Source organism: Atractosteus spatula, chromosome 3, assembly GCF_055471065.1.
Source record: "Atractosteus spatula isolate fAtrSpa1 chromosome 3, fAtrSpa1.hap1, whole genome shotgun sequence".
NCBI lineage: Eukaryota > Metazoa > Chordata > Actinopteri > Semionotiformes > Lepisosteidae > Atractosteus > Atractosteus spatula.
Window position 1 is genome coordinate 1,573,752 of NC_142708.1, and position 20,829 is coordinate 1,594,580.

The 20,829-nt window shown below is 49.1% G+C and overlaps 1 protein-coding gene across 9 annotated transcripts in view; it reads right to left on the reverse strand.

Annotated features, from left to right (window-relative positions):
• The window catches only part of cast (calpastatin), a 53,527-nt gene that overhangs the window by 19,660 nt on the left and 13,038 nt on the right, over positions 1 to 20,829 (reverse strand). The window contains exon 1 of one of the 9 annotated variants that reach the window (XM_088911531.1): positions 16,765 to 16,896. The exons of 5 other annotated variants lie outside the window; for them this stretch is intronic. In XM_088911531.1, the coding sequence (XP_088767657.1) occupies positions 16,765 to 16,839 (75 nt within the window). In that variant the 5' untranslated portion in view covers positions 16,840 to 16,896. Of the gene's footprint in view, positions 1 to 11,821; positions 11,976 to 16,764; positions 16,897 to 20,829 lie in introns of those variants that run through there. 3 more of the 9 variants (XM_088911536.1, XM_088911533.1, XM_088911535.1) reach the window with 3 other exon arrangements.

The window sequence follows — 20,829 nt, forward strand, 5'->3', positions numbered from 1 at the left end:
ACACTTCATCGTAGAATGATCGAAAGATTCTTTCCCTGTTCCCTCCCTTGAATCAGGGTGGCAGGGTGGTGCAGTGGTCAGCATTGCTGCCTCACAGCGCTGGGGTCCTGGGTTCAATTCCTGGGGTGCTATCTGCATAGAGTTTGCATGCGTTTGTGTGGGTTTGACTCCAGGTGCTCCAGTTATCTCCCAGAGTGAAAGACATACTGGTGGGTTAACTGGCTTCTGGGAAAATTGGCCCTGGTGTGAGTTTGTGTCTGGCTGTCCTGCAAGGGACTGGTGTCCTGTCCAGGGTGCACTCTGCCTTGAGCCCACTGCTTGCCAGGATAGGATAGGCAAGCAGTGGACTCTGAGACTCTGTACTGGATAAAGCAGTTAGAAAATGGATGGATGAAAATTAATTCCTTCAGTCAGGAAGGCTTCTGAGCCTGCAGATAAAAATCCCGTGAGGCAGCAATTTAGGAATTTCACAGGGTCTCAACAAGCGCAGTGTGACCAGAGCGCTATTTTTACATGCTGTATTCTAGCCAGAGTGAGGATGAGACATGTGGCTATTTATACTGTGAATCTTTCTGAGGAGCTCCACTTCCATGGAGGCATCATATTCCCACCAGAGCAGGCGGCTGGGTGCACAGAACCGCGGGCGATTACGGATATAGCCAGGATCCTTGATGGTACACTGGCCAGGCTGCGATCCCACAATGCTCTGCACTGGTACACATGAACAGCTTGGAGGTGAAGCGAGACACTGCGGCAGGAAGAACGAACAGGACCTTCAAGGCCAACAGGAGCCTCTTTCCTTCAGTTCCTCGAGTGTCCGTGACAAACTGCCTATCCCACGTCACACTCGGAGGCCTCGAACAAAACTCACAGTTCACCCCAAAATTCCTGGGAGTTTGGAGGCACCACGTTTCGCACATAAGCGCAATATCTTATCAAGTCAGACACAAAGGCTGCACCCCTCACAGTTAGAAGAGATCAAATGTAGGGATGTGTACATGAGAATTTTCCTGTGCTGTGGTGAAGCCAGTTGAACACACAGCTGCTTCAGGCACAGAGGAATCTCTGTCTGGAGTCACCACTGCCCTGGAAACTGTCTGCTGCAGCCCTGAGCCTGTAATTCACAAATAACTCAGTCTCATGCTTACGAGAAGAGCACGGCTGTGCACATCGGCAGCATACATTTGAAAATAATTTGCTGGTAACCCTTGATAAAGTGTAACAAAAAGTAAGAGAGAAGTTGAATGTATGTGGTCATTGTTTTCTTCACTACAAGTGAAAGGACATTTAAAAAATTTACCATAAATATGAATATTTTACTATAATCCCTCTCTTTGACTAGAAACTTTATACAATCTCAAAATTAAAACACACACTTCTATATTTGAAAAAAGACACTCTTTATATCTGCACAGAAGCGTAGATCTCAATATCATATCATTCTAGAAAGCAATCTGTACTCTGCAGGGTTCGGTCCATCAGACACAGTGTGCAACGGGATCCCAGAATCACTGGGCTGTGCCGATGCTCGGTGAGGTCTGTCCCTGGATCCTTGCAGCGGGAGGGCAGGGCGCGAGTGGCTGAGCCCGAATCCTCCTGGAGCTACCACAGCCAGCGGGCTCACAGCGGACCCAGGCTAGTCCAGCACTAGACCCCTGGCACAGGGCGCTAAGTCCCTGGCGAGCAGCGAACACTGAGGTCTGTGCCGACACGCCAGGCCGCGCTGGCGAAAAGAGGAAGTTCTGTACAGTGAGGGGAGGGCCGTCCGGGCGCAGACTGGAATACACAGTCAGAGGGAGCACAGATACTCACAATCCCCACCTCTACAATAACACAGCAACCGCAACACAAATTGCCCAGCCTCGGCACGCGGAGTGCGCTACGGCGACTTCGAACGTCACGTCCCTTCTCCTTCCTTCATTGTCACGAAGGACATCCTAGATCACTCCTGCGCCCGCGTAAGAGATGACTAAACCTTTGCTGAAACCGTTCAAATGAAAAAAAGCCATCAGTGAATCGGCAAAAAAAACTGATTTCTGTGAATCGGGAATTCACCAAACTCATTTTCACCCCGGGAGCAACTCACATGCAAACACACACACGCGTCTCCCCTCGCTAGGCCCTCGGGACAGAGGGGTGTGAACACGCTCGCTGGAGACGTGGCCTCTTCTCCTCCACGGCGGCAACAGGGGCGCGGCGCAGGGCGTGGCTGTCTGACACGCACTCCTGCGGCTCCAGTACACAGCTACCTGGTCCAACTAGTCTGTTTGCAACCCAGAGTGACAAAACGCTAACTGCCCTTGAGAATGCATGTTAAACCACAGAGCAACCGAAAAGGCTATTTCAGCATTTATCTTTACTGGGCGAAACCTGTGTATTGCCCCTCCCACTGGTCAAAGTGAGGTTCCCCAGGGCTGTGCTGTGCTTGGACTGCACGTTTCCACTGCCCTTACCTGGGCTTCCTCAGAACTCACAGTGCTCTGCATTCTCTACAAGCCTTACAATGAGATCACTGTGCTTTATCATGCTTCACCCTGACAAGTCAGAGCAGGGTCACGCAGATAGCCTGGCCCTGAGCCCTGTGATTTGGGGCAGGAATGATGAGGGGTGGGAGAAAGGACAGCACTACGTCTCTGCAGCTGAGCTCTTGTCCCAGGACTAGAGGGCACAACGGGAGAGGACAAGCACAGAGCCCTGAGTCAGTAAAGTACAACTCAAGATGGTACGTTCTTAGGATACTTGAAGAAAACACACAAGGAAGACGGGTTCTTCTCTTATTTTTAAATCTTGTGCACACAGGACAGTAGTTCAGCTTGTCATCTAAGGCAAATTCACTCTTACTTTCCCAGATGGCAGCAGCCGTGAAGTATTAACATGCTGAAGTAGCTTGGCAGAGTGTGGCAGTGAATGAGCCTGAAAGCATGGTAAGTAGAAAAAGCTAACAGTGCACAACTACATGTAGCCCTTAAACAATGTGTGATACTGTCTTAAGCTCAAAGCTTTTAATTATGCAGCACATAGAAAACACAGCCCACAGAAAACCTCTCCAAAAACTGAGTCTCCTCTGAGGTGCCGCAAGGCCATAAGCCCGATCAAAGATTATTGTGTGCATTAAAAGCGTTGCCTAGCAATTGGCACAACAGGAGACTGATGAAGTCAGAAAAACAGAAAAAAAACTTGGAGTGCCTTCACATTCTTGTCTCGGGGACACGCCCAGCTCTCAGAGAGAGGAAATGGGGCCGAGCAGAGTGTTTAAACTCCGTCCTGCGCCTGACGCTGAACTGATCGCAGGGAGCTCTTCCAGGGCCGTCTGAGGCAGCTTTCAGGAAGTCAAGCAGCGTGCAGAACTTGCACATAGGAAGTGCTGTACAAAAACACCCAGCCTGCCGCTGTGTGTGCTAGCTTCCCAAAACGAACAGCCCCTGTTCGATTCCCGACACTACACGACACTTCCCGACAGGGCAGCTGGATCGGCACGTGGTTCAGCCGGAGCCGGAGCTTCCTTCTGGAAAACTGCCTCTCCGTGAAGGAGCGCTGTCTGCAGGCAGGCTGCTAAGCTATCTGCAGGTTGATACAGTACATGGGCAAATACTGCAGCCAGGAAGGTGCATGTCCAAGGGGCATGGCAGCACTGTGTTGGCACTGCAGAAGATGCAAATCTCCAGCTGCAATTTCAGACTTTCTACCAGACAATGGGCCAGCCCTCTCTCTTCAGCGAGGGCAGATGGAGCGTGTGGGTGAGGAGGAATGCAGGTGATCAACAGATCTTATGTCACAATGGAAACAAACTGGGCCGTTCTCATTCCTTCCTTCCTCATGCAGCTTCTCTTCTTCCTCATCTAGCTGGTTTGGCTGCTTGTAGCTACTGTAATCGATCTCAGCGTCTCATCCAGGTGTGTCTTGAAATACGCTGGTGTATCAGCTTCAACAACATGCTTGAGCATCTTGTTCCAGACCCCTACAGCCCTTAGTGTACAGAAGTGCCTCTTTCATAACTTTGTAGAGTCATATGTTGGCAATTCTTTCAGAAGGAGCAGATAAAACTTTAAGCTCTTAACCTTAAAATCATACTACAGTGCAAATGCTTCTGATTAACAGACATTGGACACAAAATCCTAAATTCCTCCTGGCCTTTACCAATGAACTGGCTTCATCACTCTGCTCTCCTGCCCACTGAGATCTGGTGTGTGAGGAGTGTACTGGTGCACTATGGCTACAGTACGTGACTATCTGAGATAACACCCCTACTCTTCCAGACACTGCTGTGGGATCTGTACTGAGCACACAGGCCGGAGCTTAGTGTCTCAGCCAAAGATCAGCACTGCCTACTGCACGGTGCTCCCGGTCACCATTCTGGGGCATTGGCCCAGAGGGAAGAGTTCTCCCTACTGGTCCACCAGCACCACCTACAGCAGCAACCCCATTTTTCTTAGTGGTCTTCCTCTTAAGCACCGACCGGGCCTGGCACTGCGGACCTGGATGCAGGGTCTCGCCCAGCACTGACCGGGCCTGGCGCTGCGGATCTGGATGCAGGGTCTCGCCCAGCACTGATCGGGCCTGGCACTGCGGACCTGGACGCAGGGCCTAGCCCAGCACTGACCGGGCCTGGCACTGCGGATCTAGAAGCAGGGTCTCGCCCAGCACTGACCGGGCCTGGCGCTGCGGATCTGGACGCAGGGCCTAGCCCAGCACTGACCGGGCCTGGCACTGCGGATCTGGACGCAGGGTCTAGCCCAGCACTGACCGGGCCTGGCACTGCGGATCTGGACGCAGGGTCTAGCCCAGCACTGACCGGGCCTGGCGCTGCGGATCTGGACGCAGGATCAGCACTACAGTTGCCTGACAAAAACCACTGGAGGAAAATTAATCATTTTAATGGAAATGCTAGAAATGCTATATGGAGCAACACCTCCCCATTTCCTATTAATATGCAAATTAAATTATTATTGGCTTTTAGTTAAAACAGGTACAGTTAGAGCATCAGTGCTCGGAATGCCCAAGAACACTCTGTACATAAAAGTAAAAGAAAGTCAAGCCCAGGGGTGTCCAGTCCTGGTGTGCCTGTGGATTTTCATTCCAGCTCTGCTCGTGATGACAAGAGCCAACTGGTCACTGGTTTACCTGGACCAGTAAACAGCTTTAAAGAGCTTCCAGGAGGAGGACTGGATACACCTGGTCGAGCCTGGATAGATATACAGTGTACTGGAAATTCTTTTAGCTGCCAGTAAGAAATTTATCACAAGAAAATGGTTTACTAAGAGCCTCCAACATCTGAGCAAATGGATCAATGCTGTGAAGGAGACTTATATCATGAGAAAGATCACCATTCCTCTCAGGCTACAGGTGTGTCAGATACTGACAACATGGACTCGATTTCTGACTCCATTAAGATCAGATTTGATTTTGGGAAAGAAGATGAAGCAATCTTTTTGTTGGGATTATTACCCGTTTGTTTTGTTTTTACTAACTTTATTTCCATGTGTAACCTCCCATTTATGATGTCAGTAATTATATGGAGAAAACATATTTGAAAGATGAAAGTAAAGCATATTTTGCAAATATCCTTTTGCAAATTCTTCCATCATATAAAGTTAAAAAAAAAGCTGAATAGCCCATTTAGCTTGCTTGATTTCCAGTAGGTAATCGACCCAAGGATATTATTATTAAGACATCATATTAGTTTTGACAACAGGACTGGGCAGCTTGTTCCACACCCCCACAGCCCTTTGTGTAAAGTACCACCACCGGTGCCGATTGGAGGATCTTACCCAGACGTTTTTTTAAAGATACCAGCGTCGGCTGCACCATCACAGACGCCCGCTCACTGACTCCAGTCACTGGAATTCGGCTGTCAGCTTTGTGACTCCATCTCTGAAGAGCTCAACACTCTGGCGACACCCGTCACCAGTAAAATCCACCGACCCACAGGGAGTGCCGAGGGCCATGAGACCCCACCACGGCTCTGAGTTAGGGCCTCTCCAGGGCAGGAACAGGCTTTCAAACAGAGCAGCCAGTGATAAGATAAGATAAGATAAGATTTATTGTGCTGTTCCACCACGCCCAGGAGCTTAATCAGAGAGCCACCACACAGGCCCTCCCCTGCTCACACAATGGGTACATATCAGGGTGGAGAGGGGCTGGGCCAGACCACAGACAGACTGGTAAATGAGTCTGTTTTATCACCAGTGCTCAGAGAACATGCCCAGTGCCAGGGTGTACAGTACTTCTGCTCCTGTTCATCAGTCAACATCTTCCTTTAACCTGTACCTCGTGCACACAAAGATCCACTGTTCTGTGGGTAGGAATGGTCTGAGCTTCATGTCTGGTCGTGAGGTGCTTTGAGGTTTCTCTAAGCCCATGAAGTCAACAAGCTGGTGTTCAGGCATGTCCTCTCACAGGAGTGTAACTAGGAAACAACACTGCCCTCTGCGAGAGGCTGCTGCAGGCCACAGTGCATAAAATAACAAAGCACTTTTCACCTCATCATTCCTTCAGCCTTGTGTTTGTTAATCTGGAAAAAATCCCTACAGACAAACTGTTGTCTAACAAGACTTTACAAAAATGCTCACACCTCTATCAGGAGGAACTTGAATTACGGTCTGTACCCCAGGAATCTTAACTATGAGCATGAAACAAATTAAAGGTGAACCAGAATGACCTTCTGAAATGGAAAACTAAACCTCATGAAGCAGCAAGCAGAAACGCCAGTCTGACCAGCTTTGAAGTCATTCCTAACACCAACCCCCTGTGCCTCCTGCATCACCTACTGTATATTCCTCCAGCGGGTCTTCTCTGCACAAAGATACAGCCTTACATCGCAATCCATGTAACCAACCTGAGCTGACCAACAGGAATTGGGCAGGACAGACAGCACACAGAGTTTACTCCTCTGACACCAGGGCCTGAGAGGCGAGCAGAGAGTTTAGCCAAAGAGACAAGAGGGGTGAAGAGGATTTTGACAAGACACATTTCACCCATCAATGTTAGAATTTAAAGCGATGTGGAGAGATGAGACATTCACCTTCAGGGGATGAGGGACTCGTACCTGTGGGGTAAAACACCCAGATTTAACCAAACGCCTCGCAATCATCAGCAAGAATCTTAATTCCTTTTCATTGCTTTCAGTAAGATCACACCTGAAGACAATGTTACACAAGATTTCACACAATCCTGAGCAGTGTTGTTCATATGACTTCCACAAAATGAGATGCACCATAATCTTCATATGATGTTCTATCGAAGTTGTATCGATATTACATTTGTGTACTGCTCTGTCTGAATGCGTGTTTCATGTAGATCTATGGTCAGGCAAGTTGGAACCACATCTTCTAATACTCGAGCAGGTCGTCTCTTATACAGGAACTGGACCAGCCATCAGTCACGTACAGCTTTCATTCTGAAAATGCTCTTAAATATCTTCCTCCTTCCAAAATAAGCTGGGAAATGTGTGCACAATATCCGGAAAGCCACAACCTAAAGCACTAATGTAATGCTACTGACACAATTCATTGGACACAGAGTTCAAAATGAACAGTGATCAGCACTACCTGTGCTGTGGAAGACTTCTAACAAGAACATAAAGGCGACAAGCAAGAGAAAGCCCATTGAGCTTCTCTGGTATAAAAAACAACTCTACTCTAACATTTACATGACATTTGGCTTCTGTGCCTCAGGTCTGTTTACACCACAACCCAACAGCTGCTTTGAAAGAAGAGGCTGGAGCTCATGGCCCAGAGGGCAAGGGTGGGAACCACAGGTTAATGCACATACAAATGAGAACAGGAGGGACTGCTTTATACCAAGGGTTGTGGCAGGATGGAACAAGCTGCCCAGACATGTTGTTGAAGTTGATACTTTGACTTCTTTCAAGGAACGGCTGGAGGAGATCCTGGGATTAAATTAGCCGCTAAGTATCATACAAACTCTACAGCCCTGGGTTCTCGGTGGTGCACACTGTGGCCGAGCCCTTGAAAGAGAGGGGGCAAGGTCAGGCAGCAGCATTGTGTGCTAATCTTGGATTGCCAGCGCTTGGGTCTCGAGGAACAGCCAACGGCATGTCAGTAACTGATCATCAGCCACACGGGGTCAGTGGGCCACACACTGCCTTCTCTGTGTGTGTTACCACCAGCGGCTGCAGTGCTGCACGAGCCTCTCACACACAATCTGAAGCAAAATCCCTTCTTTCCCACAGCCGAAAGGTGTGCATGAGAACTCACTGCTGCTGTCAACAGCAGCTCATGTAGCGCAAAAGGCATTTGTGCAAACATTACAGCCCTGCCTGCCCTGAAGAGTCCTCTCCACTCCCTCTGAGCAGCTCCCAGCCTGCCTGCGTGTTTGCACTGGGCTGAGGAATTAGCAGCTCTGCTACATGAATCTGCAGGGAGAGGGCTTTCTTCAAGTTCGATCAAAGGCGTGTTTAGAGCAGTGTCACTCTACTGCAGAGATGAGAGAAGCCACACAATTCAGAAAATGCTCAACAATCGGAGCAAAGCCTCAACCTTTAAACTGCACAGCAACAGAGGACACAGGCGCCGAGAGAGATGTGTGAGCCCACCCCACTCCTCAGGGTGCACAGACTGCATTCTGCTGCAGAGCCAGAGAGACAGGAGGTTCCTCTTGCTTATGCCTAAACACCTCGGTTTTACTAACAGATACGCTAGGATGCCATCAATCAGAGCACTTCAGTAGAAGACAGAATTCGGAACAAGTCAGGTCCCTGTGGCAGCTGTGGAGAGCTTGACGCACAGAAGACGCACTTCACCAAGAGATTCCAGCGATGTGGAACATCAGCCCCATGCAGAGCAGTCCAGGCTGTCCTGTACATAATACTCCCATCCAATTCACAATACCCACATCAGGGAGACAGTATAGGGGACCAAATTCAAATAAAAACATTTATAAGGAGTCTTTTGTCCCCTCTGCAATAAAACTACTCAATGAAGGCGTGTTCCCCTCTCTACCTATTTATTTACCCATCTATTTATGTATCACACACTGCTGTTGTGATTTCATGTGATCTTATGTTGCGCCTGTGTGTTTTGTAATTCTGTGGGTGGACAAAGACGAATTTCCACAGCAGCGGACAGTAAGGTCTCTCTCTACCCTGACCCACAGGCCAGGGGAGCCAGTCAGCCCATCTCGTCTGTGTGGTCGTTAGCAGTCCAATTGGTCCAGCCGGCCGTTTCGTGAAAGAATGCAGGGAATCAGCTTCAACTACATTTGCGTAAAGAAGTGCCTCCTGTTCTCAGCTTTAAAAATACACCCCGATTGGTGTTTCAGTGTTCATTCTGAGGACGTCTGCTAGGTTTTTTTGTATCAACTAAACTTGTACCCGATGTTCCTGGTTTATCAACTGTGCTTTCAAATGAACAACAACTGAATTTCAGTACAGTAATACCTGCTTTACATTGATTCATTCTCCTTTGATTCAGAAAATATGTTGCCGTTACACTTATAGTAAGACCTTTACTAAGCAGAGCATAAGCAGCAGTGCAAGAAGATATTTAGAGTGGAATGCCTTTGACACAGCATTAAACAGAGCAAAGCAACAGTGGAAATCATCTCAGCAGAAAACAGAACAAAAAACAATAAAAACCTTTAAAAAAAGTCATGCGTGGTACTACACAGTACTGGTAAAAAAAGGGTGAAACTACGTTAGTCTGAACATTTCATTCTCACACTGCATGAACGCAGTTCATTTAATTTTCTGCAGTTTTATCAGTGTTATCAAGAAAAAGAACAAATGCCACAGAATACTTCTTTCGAGATTGCTCATACTATATTTCCCAGACCCAGAACCAAACCTCCCTTCTACATCAGTCCTAGTGGGGTACAATTGTGCTGAACACATCCCCAGTGTGTGCTGGGGCACAGCTCTGTATTTGGTTACCCCAACAGACGTGTGGCCCATTCTCTCGCTAATCTCTGCCTCTGGGCACAAAGAAAGCCATGACCAGTGGAGCACGTCTCAAGAACTGGCAGCAATAAAACTCCTCTCTCCCCTGTCGCACTCTGTGGGTAACAAGGCAAAAGGTCAGAACTCCAGTCTGTTTTCTTTTCTTATTGTGGAAACGGCTCCAGTCCCATTCGTTCTTAAGAAAGCTGCTCATTGAAAGCACGTCCCCCCTGCGCCGGGAGACTCAGCTGATCCGAGAGTGGTGCCAGGACCGTGGGCGCGCGCGTCAGGGGATCGTGGGTACGAGCCCACTGACCCCGGAGAGACCGAGAGGAGACCACCTGCCCAGGATCCCGCATGTCTCGGAGAATACGTGGGCTCCGATTGTCAAACACATATGAGAAGAGAATCTATCCTGAGACATATTTTAACAAAAACGTGCAATCAGAATAAAATCACCTAAACGCTGGCACATTAGTTTGTAATCACCTTACTCACCATATCAATCACAATATTATCACACAGTGCTGACAACCACAGTACCAATAATGGTGTTATCACATAACCCTGACTATTGAATGATCAATAACGATATTATCACACAGTGCTGACAATCACAGTATCAATAATGGTGTTATCCAATAACCCTGACTATTGAATGATCAATAACGATATTATCACACAGTGCTGACAACCACAGCATCAATAATGGTGTTATCCAATAACCCTGACTATTGAATGATCAATAACGATATTATCACACAGTACTGACAATCACAGCATCAATAATGGTGTTATCTCAAGCCCTTACCGCCTCTTTATCATATCTAGCAACCAGCAACAGCGCCTAACAAAAGGTACTGGTAGCTCCACAATCTACAAATTAAAATATATCTGAATCATTACAAAAAGACTAAAACCAGGAAAATGAAGCTTTTCTTTGCATTCAGATGAAACACAACAGCTGACGTGAACCACAGAAGAGAAGAGTCACACCCAGGCAGCAGGGTCACACACTCCCACATTTCTCCACAACACAACAAAAAGGATCTGCTCGCACGGGAGATGAAATACTTGATGTTGCCTGCTGTGTATTTACAGAATATCAAGGCTCACAGCCCTGTTTTGATCTGAAGGGTTTGGAGATGAATGCTGGCTGAAAACAAAAGCACTGAAGCACTTCTGCTCTTTTCGGCAGCGATGAGTAACTCTGAAAACCTGCCCTCCCCGCCCTCCCCACCCTCCGTCAGAACGGAGACATGAAGATACCGGGCTCCTCCACCCCAGGGGCACAAGCAGAGAGGGACACAGTGCGACGGCTTTCTGCACTCGAACAGCAGTGGGGAGACGCGCTTTGATAGCAAAAGCGATTCACAGAGTTTCTTACAAATTCCCTTTTTGGGGCGGCTGCTGTATTTCAGACTGTGACTCGCGTTCCCCTGCGGGGCTGAGCAACAGGGACAGTTTTTAACACGTAACTAACCAAAAACACCTTCATTCGCCGACCTGAATCTAGAAACAAGAAGGAGGGCCAAAAGCTATAATGCAACTTTTGCCAAGAACTTTTAGCTAACAGCAGTGATTAGGGCTGAAATCCAGCCCAGACTCTTTCACATCCAGCAACAGAAAGGTTTGTGGGCACAGTGGAACAGGACGGGGCGAATCTGAACTTCCTCCCGCACTTTGCTGGAAAGACACCGTCATGCAGACTCACTCATCTTTCTGAAACATGCTGTACCCTCTCTGGCACTCTAGGAGATAAATTCAGTCTGTCATGTGCAGCAGCTCTCAGTGCCTCACATCCTGTGCCTAGTCAGCTCTGCACTACAGCAGATACGCCACATTTCCTCAACACTACGCTCTGTGCCAGCTACATGAACAGGATCAATCAGCAGCCTGCAGACCTGACAGCCCCACAGTACATACCATCAGTGAGTGGCTCTCTCAGTATACTTCCACAGATACTCCCCGCACTGGACAAAGCAGAAGGCTACCTTGACTCCCAGCTTTTCACACTTCACTGTGCAATCCAGAGTTACCCATAATAACAACTTGAGCAGAACTCTGCCTCACAGGCTCCTCCCTGTATCCCAGAAGTCAGTTCAGCAGTCCAGGCCATTGGCTCACAGGGCCTGTGTCCCGCCCCCTGGACAGAGGCAGTAAATAGCAGCGCAGTGCAGAGGCACAGGCTCTCCAGAGCACAGCCTGCAGCACTAAATGTATTAGTTTCTAGACAAATACCAGCAGGGTCCTGCATGGAGGACACCTGGTGGAAAACGATGAAACAGGCTGCAAAGCCCAGAGTCTCCAGTAGGTGCAGGGACAGTCACCCCAGAGGAATGTGAGCTGAGCTCCCCACACTGCCAGCAGCCCAGCCTCTGCGCCCCACCCTTCCCAAAGCGAGCTGCGATCTGCAAGCAGAGACGTGTTGCCTTCTCAAAAAGAAACATATTCAGCAAACCATCTGTGAAAGCCATGACACTTGGCCATGACACAGCAGAGGACAAATAAACAAACTATTGTCTATACGGTATATTTAGTGTTTGTGCTTTCCACAAATTCATAAAGAAAATCCCTGATGCACATCTGTGGAATTTAAATGCATAAATTCACTCTGCCCAGGACAGGGGTATTCACTGTCTCACTCTCCTGCACCAGGGGCTCGCTCTGCCCAGGACAGGGGTATTCACTGTCTCACTCTCCTGCGCCAGGGGCTCACTCTGCCCGGGACAGGGGTATTCACTGTCTCACTCTCCTGCACCAGGGACTCACTCTGCCCGGGACAGGGGTATTCACTGTCTCACTCTCCTGCGCCAGGGGCTCGCTCTGCCCAGGACAGGGGTATTCACTGTCTCACTCTCCTGCACCAGGGACTCACTCTGCCCAGGACAGGGGTATTCACTGTCTCACTCTCCTGCGCCAGGGACTGCCAATTCTTGTCATGCTTTGCTCAAACTCCAGATACTTCACTAGATTTCCTACACGATTTCACTGTGCTTGACTACAGCTTTCACATTATTATTTCTGGATGCACATCAGTTTTTAAAATAAGAAATACCGATTGCTTATGTATTCCTTCTGAGGGGGGTGGGGTTCAGAAAATATTTGGAACTAAAAACCGCTTGTAAGCACAAGGCTGACAGTTGTGAAAACAGGCCCTGTGACGCTGAGGCTGCTGCAGATTGAAGGCCTCAGCAGGGATCGGCCCTGCTCTCCCGTCACGTGATGCAGCCGAGCACTGTTGACTCACTACAGCTCTTGCTTTCCAGCAGTTATCGGCACTTATCTGACATCGCTGCCAACTTCCCATGTGCTGATCCTGTTTCCCAGCTAGAAAGCCAACATTATGTGGAAGTGCTGCGAAAATGGGGAACAGGAGGCATGTCTTTACGCAAAGGGTTGTGGGAGTCTGAAACCAACTTCTCAGTTTCAAGAAACAGCCGGATGGATCTTGGATCAATCAGCTACCAACTACCAATCAGGCTGAAAGAGCGGACTCTCCTCTGTTCTGCTAATAACAAATCAAAACGAGCGTCTCGTCACTCAACATCACAGCCGCAGAGCGTTCAGCCTCATCCGTCCCTCAAGCAGAGCAGCAGGCGACCCTGCCCGACGAGCACTAATCCCAGAGCCTGTTCAACTTGATTCCCGTCCCGCAGGCACACGGCTTGGCCCGCAGTGGATCTCCCTCGGGCTGCTGGCTTATTCCTGCCAGCAGTTTCAACAAGATATCTGCACGGGCTGGAGGCGCGTGTTGCGTGCACCCAGCACAGGCATGCTGGGAGTCCTGACAGGCAACAGTAACAACCAGCCACCCGTGAGAGCTTTTCATCAGACCGTGACCAGGCGAGGGCTCAGAAGGGCGCCGGAAACGACGAGTTCGGCCAAGGCGAGGGGAGCGGGGCTAGTCGGCCAGGGCTCTCTCTCAGAAGCGCAGCGCCCCCTGTGGCTGCCCAGGCAGCTGCAGGCTCGCGGGGCTGTTGCTCAAACCCCAGCAGCTCGCAGGAGTCGGCCCACGCTTCCTCGGTCTCCCCGCAGCTGGTGGGGGTGTGAGCCAGGAGGTGATGGCGCCACGCGGTGGTCCAGAGCCCCGGAGAGCCCCCGACGAGCCGGGGCGTGGGGCGCGGGGAGGGACCGGAGAGCCCCTATCACTGTATATCAATATATCACTGTAATATAGGACACACAATCCCGTGTAAATGAAATCTTACTGTTTAATTGGAATATTAAATGAATGCATGGATACAGCTCTTTTCATCAGCCTCTGAAGTGCAGCCCCGCCTGTGTGTGACACACAGCTGCCCCACTGCACACAGATCATCAGAGGGAGGAGAGAGAGCCGATTCACCAGGTGGATTAAGGGAGGCCAGATCAGAGACCAGAGTTTAGTAAGGACACAAGGGTTAACAAGCCTACTGTTACAAACAGCCATGTCATCTTTCATGACCAAGTAATTAGGAGCTTATTTTTATCTGTACGTCCTTTAACACAGTGTGCCCAGCGACAATACTGGGGCTCTGATAAGACAATTCCGGTGCAGAGGGAACAGCACCACCTACTGGTCCATCAGCGCCACCTACAGTGGCATCCTGGTGGAAACGCTGCTGTCAGCTAAGTAGTCGGCCACACACTAAGCAGATGAAGGAAAGACGAGTCAGTGACACTTCAAAAGTACAACTCGAGCACCTGGAAACCTCACATGCTGAAGGGCTCTGCTGTCTGGCAGACACTACCGCACTTGCAAACAGGATCATGTTGTGACAAAGAGGGAAATGATACAAAAGGACTCTTTAAAAATCTCAGAATCCCACCCTTGCCAAAGCAAAGGCTGCAATGTCTGTACCTAGAGAAATGCGGTGTTTCTAGAAATGCCACACCTGTTTCTTGCAGTATCTTTAGTAGAGGGCGTAGTTCTGGCAGCACCTTTTATACTGTAGCACACTGCAGTGAGACCAGCCTCTGTAGTCTCAGTAGGTAGTACAGCACCTCCTGTTGTTAAGCAACACAATCAGAGATAACCGAGTGAGCAATCGCCTGGATTTGTTAAGCCTCTAAGAAAGCACACTGTGCTGCCGGGCACACCTTCGTCAATGAAATCATTAAAGAAAGCTCATTCAGACTCTTACAGCTGTGATGACTACGTGAAGAGCAGGTGTGCAGCCCAATCTGACTGTCCTGCACTGTCGTGCAGATCGAGCTGCCTTCTCCCAGGCAGGTGCTGAGGCAGAGGGGGCTCTGGGCAGAGCAGGCCACCTGTCGCCACTGCCAGGACAGCTCCAGGGAAAGGCCCAGCTGTGCAGAGATGCAGGCTGTCGCTGTCAGCGAGAATCTGGTCTCCTCTGATGTACCAGGCGGAATAAAGTCAGAATAAATCGACTATTCATTCCCTGTTGCACTATTGCTATCCTTCAGGATCCCAGCACTTGCTACCATTGGCCATGAGGGGCTGGACTCTCTGTCAGCTCGTGTCCCATCTACAGTTCGTCAGAGAAAGCCGTCACAGTGAGGTCTGAACTGTGCTGCTAGCGGGTTTCTCTTCAGGCGTCCCCAGGGTTGAACAGCCTCTGTTACTCAAGATCAGCGTGTCATTACTCGATCAGATTATTCCCTGCCCTCACATCACCCTCCAACTGATCCGCAGACTAAATCTGACATGTTCTATCAAAATCACATGAAGTCCGACCACGCGTGCAACAGAACATTCTGCACCTGCGCTCTGACAAAGCGCAAGTAATCATGCTGTTGTTTTTCAAACTATTTAAATCTGACGTCTTTAGAATGCACACAGATAACCAGGAGATCAGTTCTGGGTCTGAGTTTAGGAATCATTTGCTTTGGTTTTGTCTACAGGTCCTTCGCTGCGTCTCAGTGAGCATTGTGTTGCTGCATTTTGTTACCAGACTGCGAACAGAATTCAGTTCAGACTAAACTGACAGCCTAAGAACGTTGTGTTAGGTGTAAACAGAGACTGAAATCTGATTTTGGTGTAGCTGTGTAACTCAGAATAGTTTTTCCCTATGGACACAGAAAGCCGGAGGTTTCCAGGGAAAATGTATCTCCAGACACAGTCTGCAGACTCTAGAGCTCTCCGATATCCGAAGACTTTGCCCTGCAGACCACATGGAAATTGGTTGTTGATCCAGTAGACTGTGATACACTGTTCCTCTGACAGCTAGCAGCTCAGAGACTATGACTTAAAGAAAGAAAAATAAAGTCTTCTGCTCTTTTTATGTTCACGTTTAAGTCACAACTGGATAGTGCTAGAAAGTTGTTATATTACTAGTTAAAATGTTTCTAGGGAATAATTCTCAAATTTCTTGTTACGCTGCACTAATCTTATAAGAGTTATGCCTGTATTGGTCACTGTGTTTGTACTGTTACCGTCTTTGCTAATTAACCATCCCAGTAAGGACGGTGAGGCAAACTGTCAGATTTCGGTCTATTAATGTTGTGACGGTACAACCCTAATATGTGTCCCCGTGCAATTTCCTGTTTACATCCATTGAGCTGACTTATTAGGGGATGTGTATCCAGAAAGACTTAGTTCACATCACAAACACTCTAAGCTGAAACAGCCAACGCCAAAGTATGAAAACCTGCACATACACAGATTTTGCAAACTGAAAAATCCCCAAAAGCTCAAATCGCAAACTACTCAGAGAAGAACAAACAGCCATTCGCACTGACACATACTGCACAACTGTCAAACTGCACACATTAAAATTCACCAGATTTTCAATCCACTGCAGAAGAACCCTGCTGTGCTCTGAAAAAACAATTCCCACATTCCAACCAGGACACTGTTTTGGAAGTTGAGCCAGTAGACTGAAGCCCCTCCAGTCCAAACTGTCTGGTCAGAATAACATTACCTGCTGCTCTTGGGGCACATCCTGTATCATCTGATTCTCGTTAGGGGTCCTTAACCAACTCAGAACCTGGCCCATCTCTGCAGCCTCTGTGTCTCCAGCAGACTGACTGCCTTCTGAGCACCAGAGCCCTCTGATCGCATATTAGGGGAGGTCCTAACACTCAGGCGTTACTGAAATAGCTGGCTTGGGTGGTGTTGGCTAACCCTGCAGTTAAGGGAACAGCGCAGCACATAAGTCATTCCGCCTGACAGAAACAAATCTGATATGTGTTTTAAAGCAGAGAGCAGGGGAGAGAGAGAGATAAGTTGTGTAAGAACATGTTTATCGTTTGGTAAATGAATGCCAAGATGTGACCCTTATTGCTCAACAAAATCCTCAGTGACTTACAACTCCAGACAAAAGTCACAATCACATTACAGCCGGCCTAATCAAATAGTAACTGCTGATTAGAATCAGACAAGCTGGCTTTTATTGCATCTCACCTTAAATAAATCTCTCACCCAGCCTGACTGACACTCTGGTCTCCCCTGCGGAAGCTGTGCTCTGTGCAAGATGAAAGTATTCTGCATGTTCTTGCAGCACCAGACAGAATCCTAAACCCAGGCTCAGAGCCTGCTGGCAGTCCGCCACAACTCTGAGCGCCTGTCTGATGTAGTGCAGCTCCTGGGAGATCTTTAGAGATCTTGGGGAGCACAAGAATGGTTACAAACAATAGGAGCTGTCCATTCGGCTCATTTGGCTGTTAGTAATTACTTGATCTGAGGATCTCATCCAGCGGTTTCTTGAAAGAAGCCAGGATACAGCCACAACCACAACCACGTGCCTGAGAAGCTTGCTTCCTACTCCCAAAACCCTTTGTGAACAGCAGTCCCTCTGTTCATGTTTTAACATCTACTTTCACAGAGTTTCCTCTAAATAGGTTCATTTGCCATCTAGTTTTCCTATTAGACCCAGCTGGCAATACCTGAACTGGGATTAGACAGCAGGCCACAGACAACAATGCCCAATGCCCACACACGAAGGCAGCAGTAAGAAACCCCCAAGTACCCCCAGCTCACATGGCTTGTAATACCAGCTGCCTATCTGAGGCAAGGAGAGGCCGAGACAAGTCTCTCACGTTTCTTCAAAACTACCAATTATAACGCTCTTGAAAAAAAAGAGCTCTGCAAAACTCTCCCCCCCTTGGAATTTCTCAGAAGGAAAAATTGTGTGTGTGTGGGGGGGGGGGGTTCTTTGAGAGAAAGCAGGTTTCAAACAGACAGCCTCCCAGCAGAGCCTCAATCACACCACTGCAAACAGATCTGCATGACACCACACAGCAAGACACTCGCCAGTCAGCACCTTTCATGACCGGGCTCTTACAGCTCACCCTGCACACTGACTGCTGGTTTATTTTCACATTTGAATCTGAATGCCCTGGTTCACAACAGAACAACAACTCACATATCACGTCAGCACAAAACAACTTAAAGCTTCACTACTGACACCCAGAAAGTGCTGGATTTCTAATGCTTATACTAGGACATGGTCAGAATGGTTAACAGTCATTTTGCCTAGTTAAATTTCCATGTTTGTCAATAGGCGTGCTGTGCAGTCATGTCCCCTGACTGATCTACAGTAATAAAGGAACAGGCTTATGGAACTGATAACTGGAGAATGGCATCGGTCTGGATTCCTGCTGGCCTTTCAGACAAGGTCATCTCGCTTCAAAATTGCTCCACAACTTGTTCTACAGGTTGTTCTAAAAGCTGCTGCATTGATGTTACAAAAGAAACTTCTAAACACACTTCCAGAGGGGTGCCATCAATATCAGACACTTCATTCAGCTCTTTCACAGGTGACGCGGTCGTGTTTCGCTCTTAATTCACACCAACTCATGAGGAAACGGTAAAGTGAAATTCCCTAAATCAAGCCCCTGGTATTTAGCAGCAGTGGCCCAGGGGGACAGTGTGGGTTTGATGTCCCGATCAGGGAGTTGGGGCCTCACAGGTTTAACCTCTAACCTTACACGCTCAGCAGCTGGAGACTGGAAACAGAGGTGACAGACTGTTCACGGACGAGCTCAGGCTCACGAGACCTGCAGCTCCTGTCAGAGGTGGCACACAGGGGCAGTGTCGTGGCTGACTGATGCTGTACAGACTGCTTCATGCCAAAGAGTGTCATAAACAAGACTGATAAACAGCGCTCTGACTGCTGTATGGCAGTTCACACATACAGAGCTACCATCATCACTGTGAACAGATGCTCGTCTGAATGGCAGCTGGAGGTTAACGAGGGGCCGTTGGCACACTGCCACACATGGGGACACTCTCACATCGTGTCCCAGCACCACCGGATAGCAGCAGGACACCGTTCCAGCCAGATGAGCTCACTGTGGAATGGCTGAGGCCCTGTCAGGATACACTGTTAAAAGGGCCAAACTGAACTGCAAAATTTGATGGTTCCGTTACAGCTGTACAGGTAATGTGCTAGCAAGGCATAATTTAAAATTCTGTCAACACTTTTGATCACCACATTGTAGAAAAGAGAGCACTACGCTGGAATCAGTCCAGAGAAGAGCAGCCAGACACATTCGGGGTCTAAAGGGAGTGTCCAGTGGGGCCAGGCTGAAGGAAATCAACGTCTTCAATCTTGAGCAGAGGAGACTATGTGGGGACCTGATACAGATATTCACCTTCCTGAAAGACACTCACACACCCAGCTCACTGGCTATGGGAAGGAGCACAGGGGGCACTTCTTTACGCAAAGGCTCAAGAATTTGTCTCGACTGGACAAATGTGTACAGCAGGTGTACAGCACAACACCTTCCTACAGAAACATCTTCCACTCATTAACTAAGAAACTGTTCCAGTCTCACACAATCAAACCTTACCTGAGCTGTTCTGAAAGAACTGGTAACAAACTGCAGCCCACCACTACTGCTGTCTAAAACTGCAGGCCAGCTCTGTTCAGGACAGAGTAAAGCACAGTCTTACCATGTCAGCTCGCTATCACCAGGTTTCAATCTGAGATTCGTGGATTCTTATTATTATACAAGCATACAGGACAGCAACTTCAGAAAAGGATGATGTGTTGAAACATGCAGACCCTCTCCTGACCAGACCTGTCCTGAGCGCTTACTGTACTTCCACAGCTTCTGCTGGTCTGTTGTCTCTCTCCCCAGATCAGAGGGAGCCCCCGAGCTGTGTCAGAGAGGAAGGGGCACAGCTGGGTGACAATGGCCTCCTCCTCTTGCGCAGGCACTTCTCCGAGTTGCGCTCACTTCCTGTCCCGAGTCTGAACCCTCACTGGGTGCTGATCTGTAAGGCGGGGCCTGGCAGGGTGCCACTCTACACAGATACCTAAACCACGGGGCTGAAACGTGCTGGGGCTGCAAAGCGGTCTCGGGTTCGAGCCTGGGTCACGTCACCAGGCGACTGTGACTGGCGTTCCGTCCGTGGCAGCGTGCAGTCAGCTGAGAACCGGCCAGGCGAGAGCGGCTCCGGCGGTCTCGGGGGCACGCCCCCTCCACTCATCGAGTGCCACCTGTGCCAAGAGGCTCAAAGAACCAAAAATCATGGGGGGGGGACAAACCTGTGCTGAGGAAAGAGACTGGATGGCTCAAGCGCTCTGGCCATCAGGGCGTCAGTGTGTTTCAGTGAAGAAGCGTCTCTGACCGAGGGGCTGCGGCAGGGTCTGGTGCTGCCAGCAGCACACACGCAGAGCAGCGCAGAGGGCTGGGACTATTATTAGACACATCAGCCACTCCACTGGAACGCAGGGCTGGGAAACACTCTAGCAGACTTACTGCGAATCCGAGGCCTCTCCTCGGGTACAGTCCAATGACGCTAAATGTATCCCACGCAGGCTGTATTAAAATTCATTCACTACAAGCTGAGGCCTCTTACATAACGTTTTTTTATCCAGTAGAGCTGAGGGAATTGCAGAGCCCGACTCTGACCATAACCCGGACCCAGCACAGCCCTGACCCAGCACAGCCCTGACCCAGTACCGCTCTGACTCTGACCCAGCAGAGCCCTGACCCAGCAGAGCCGAGGGTGTGGCAGAGCCCTGACTCTGACCCAG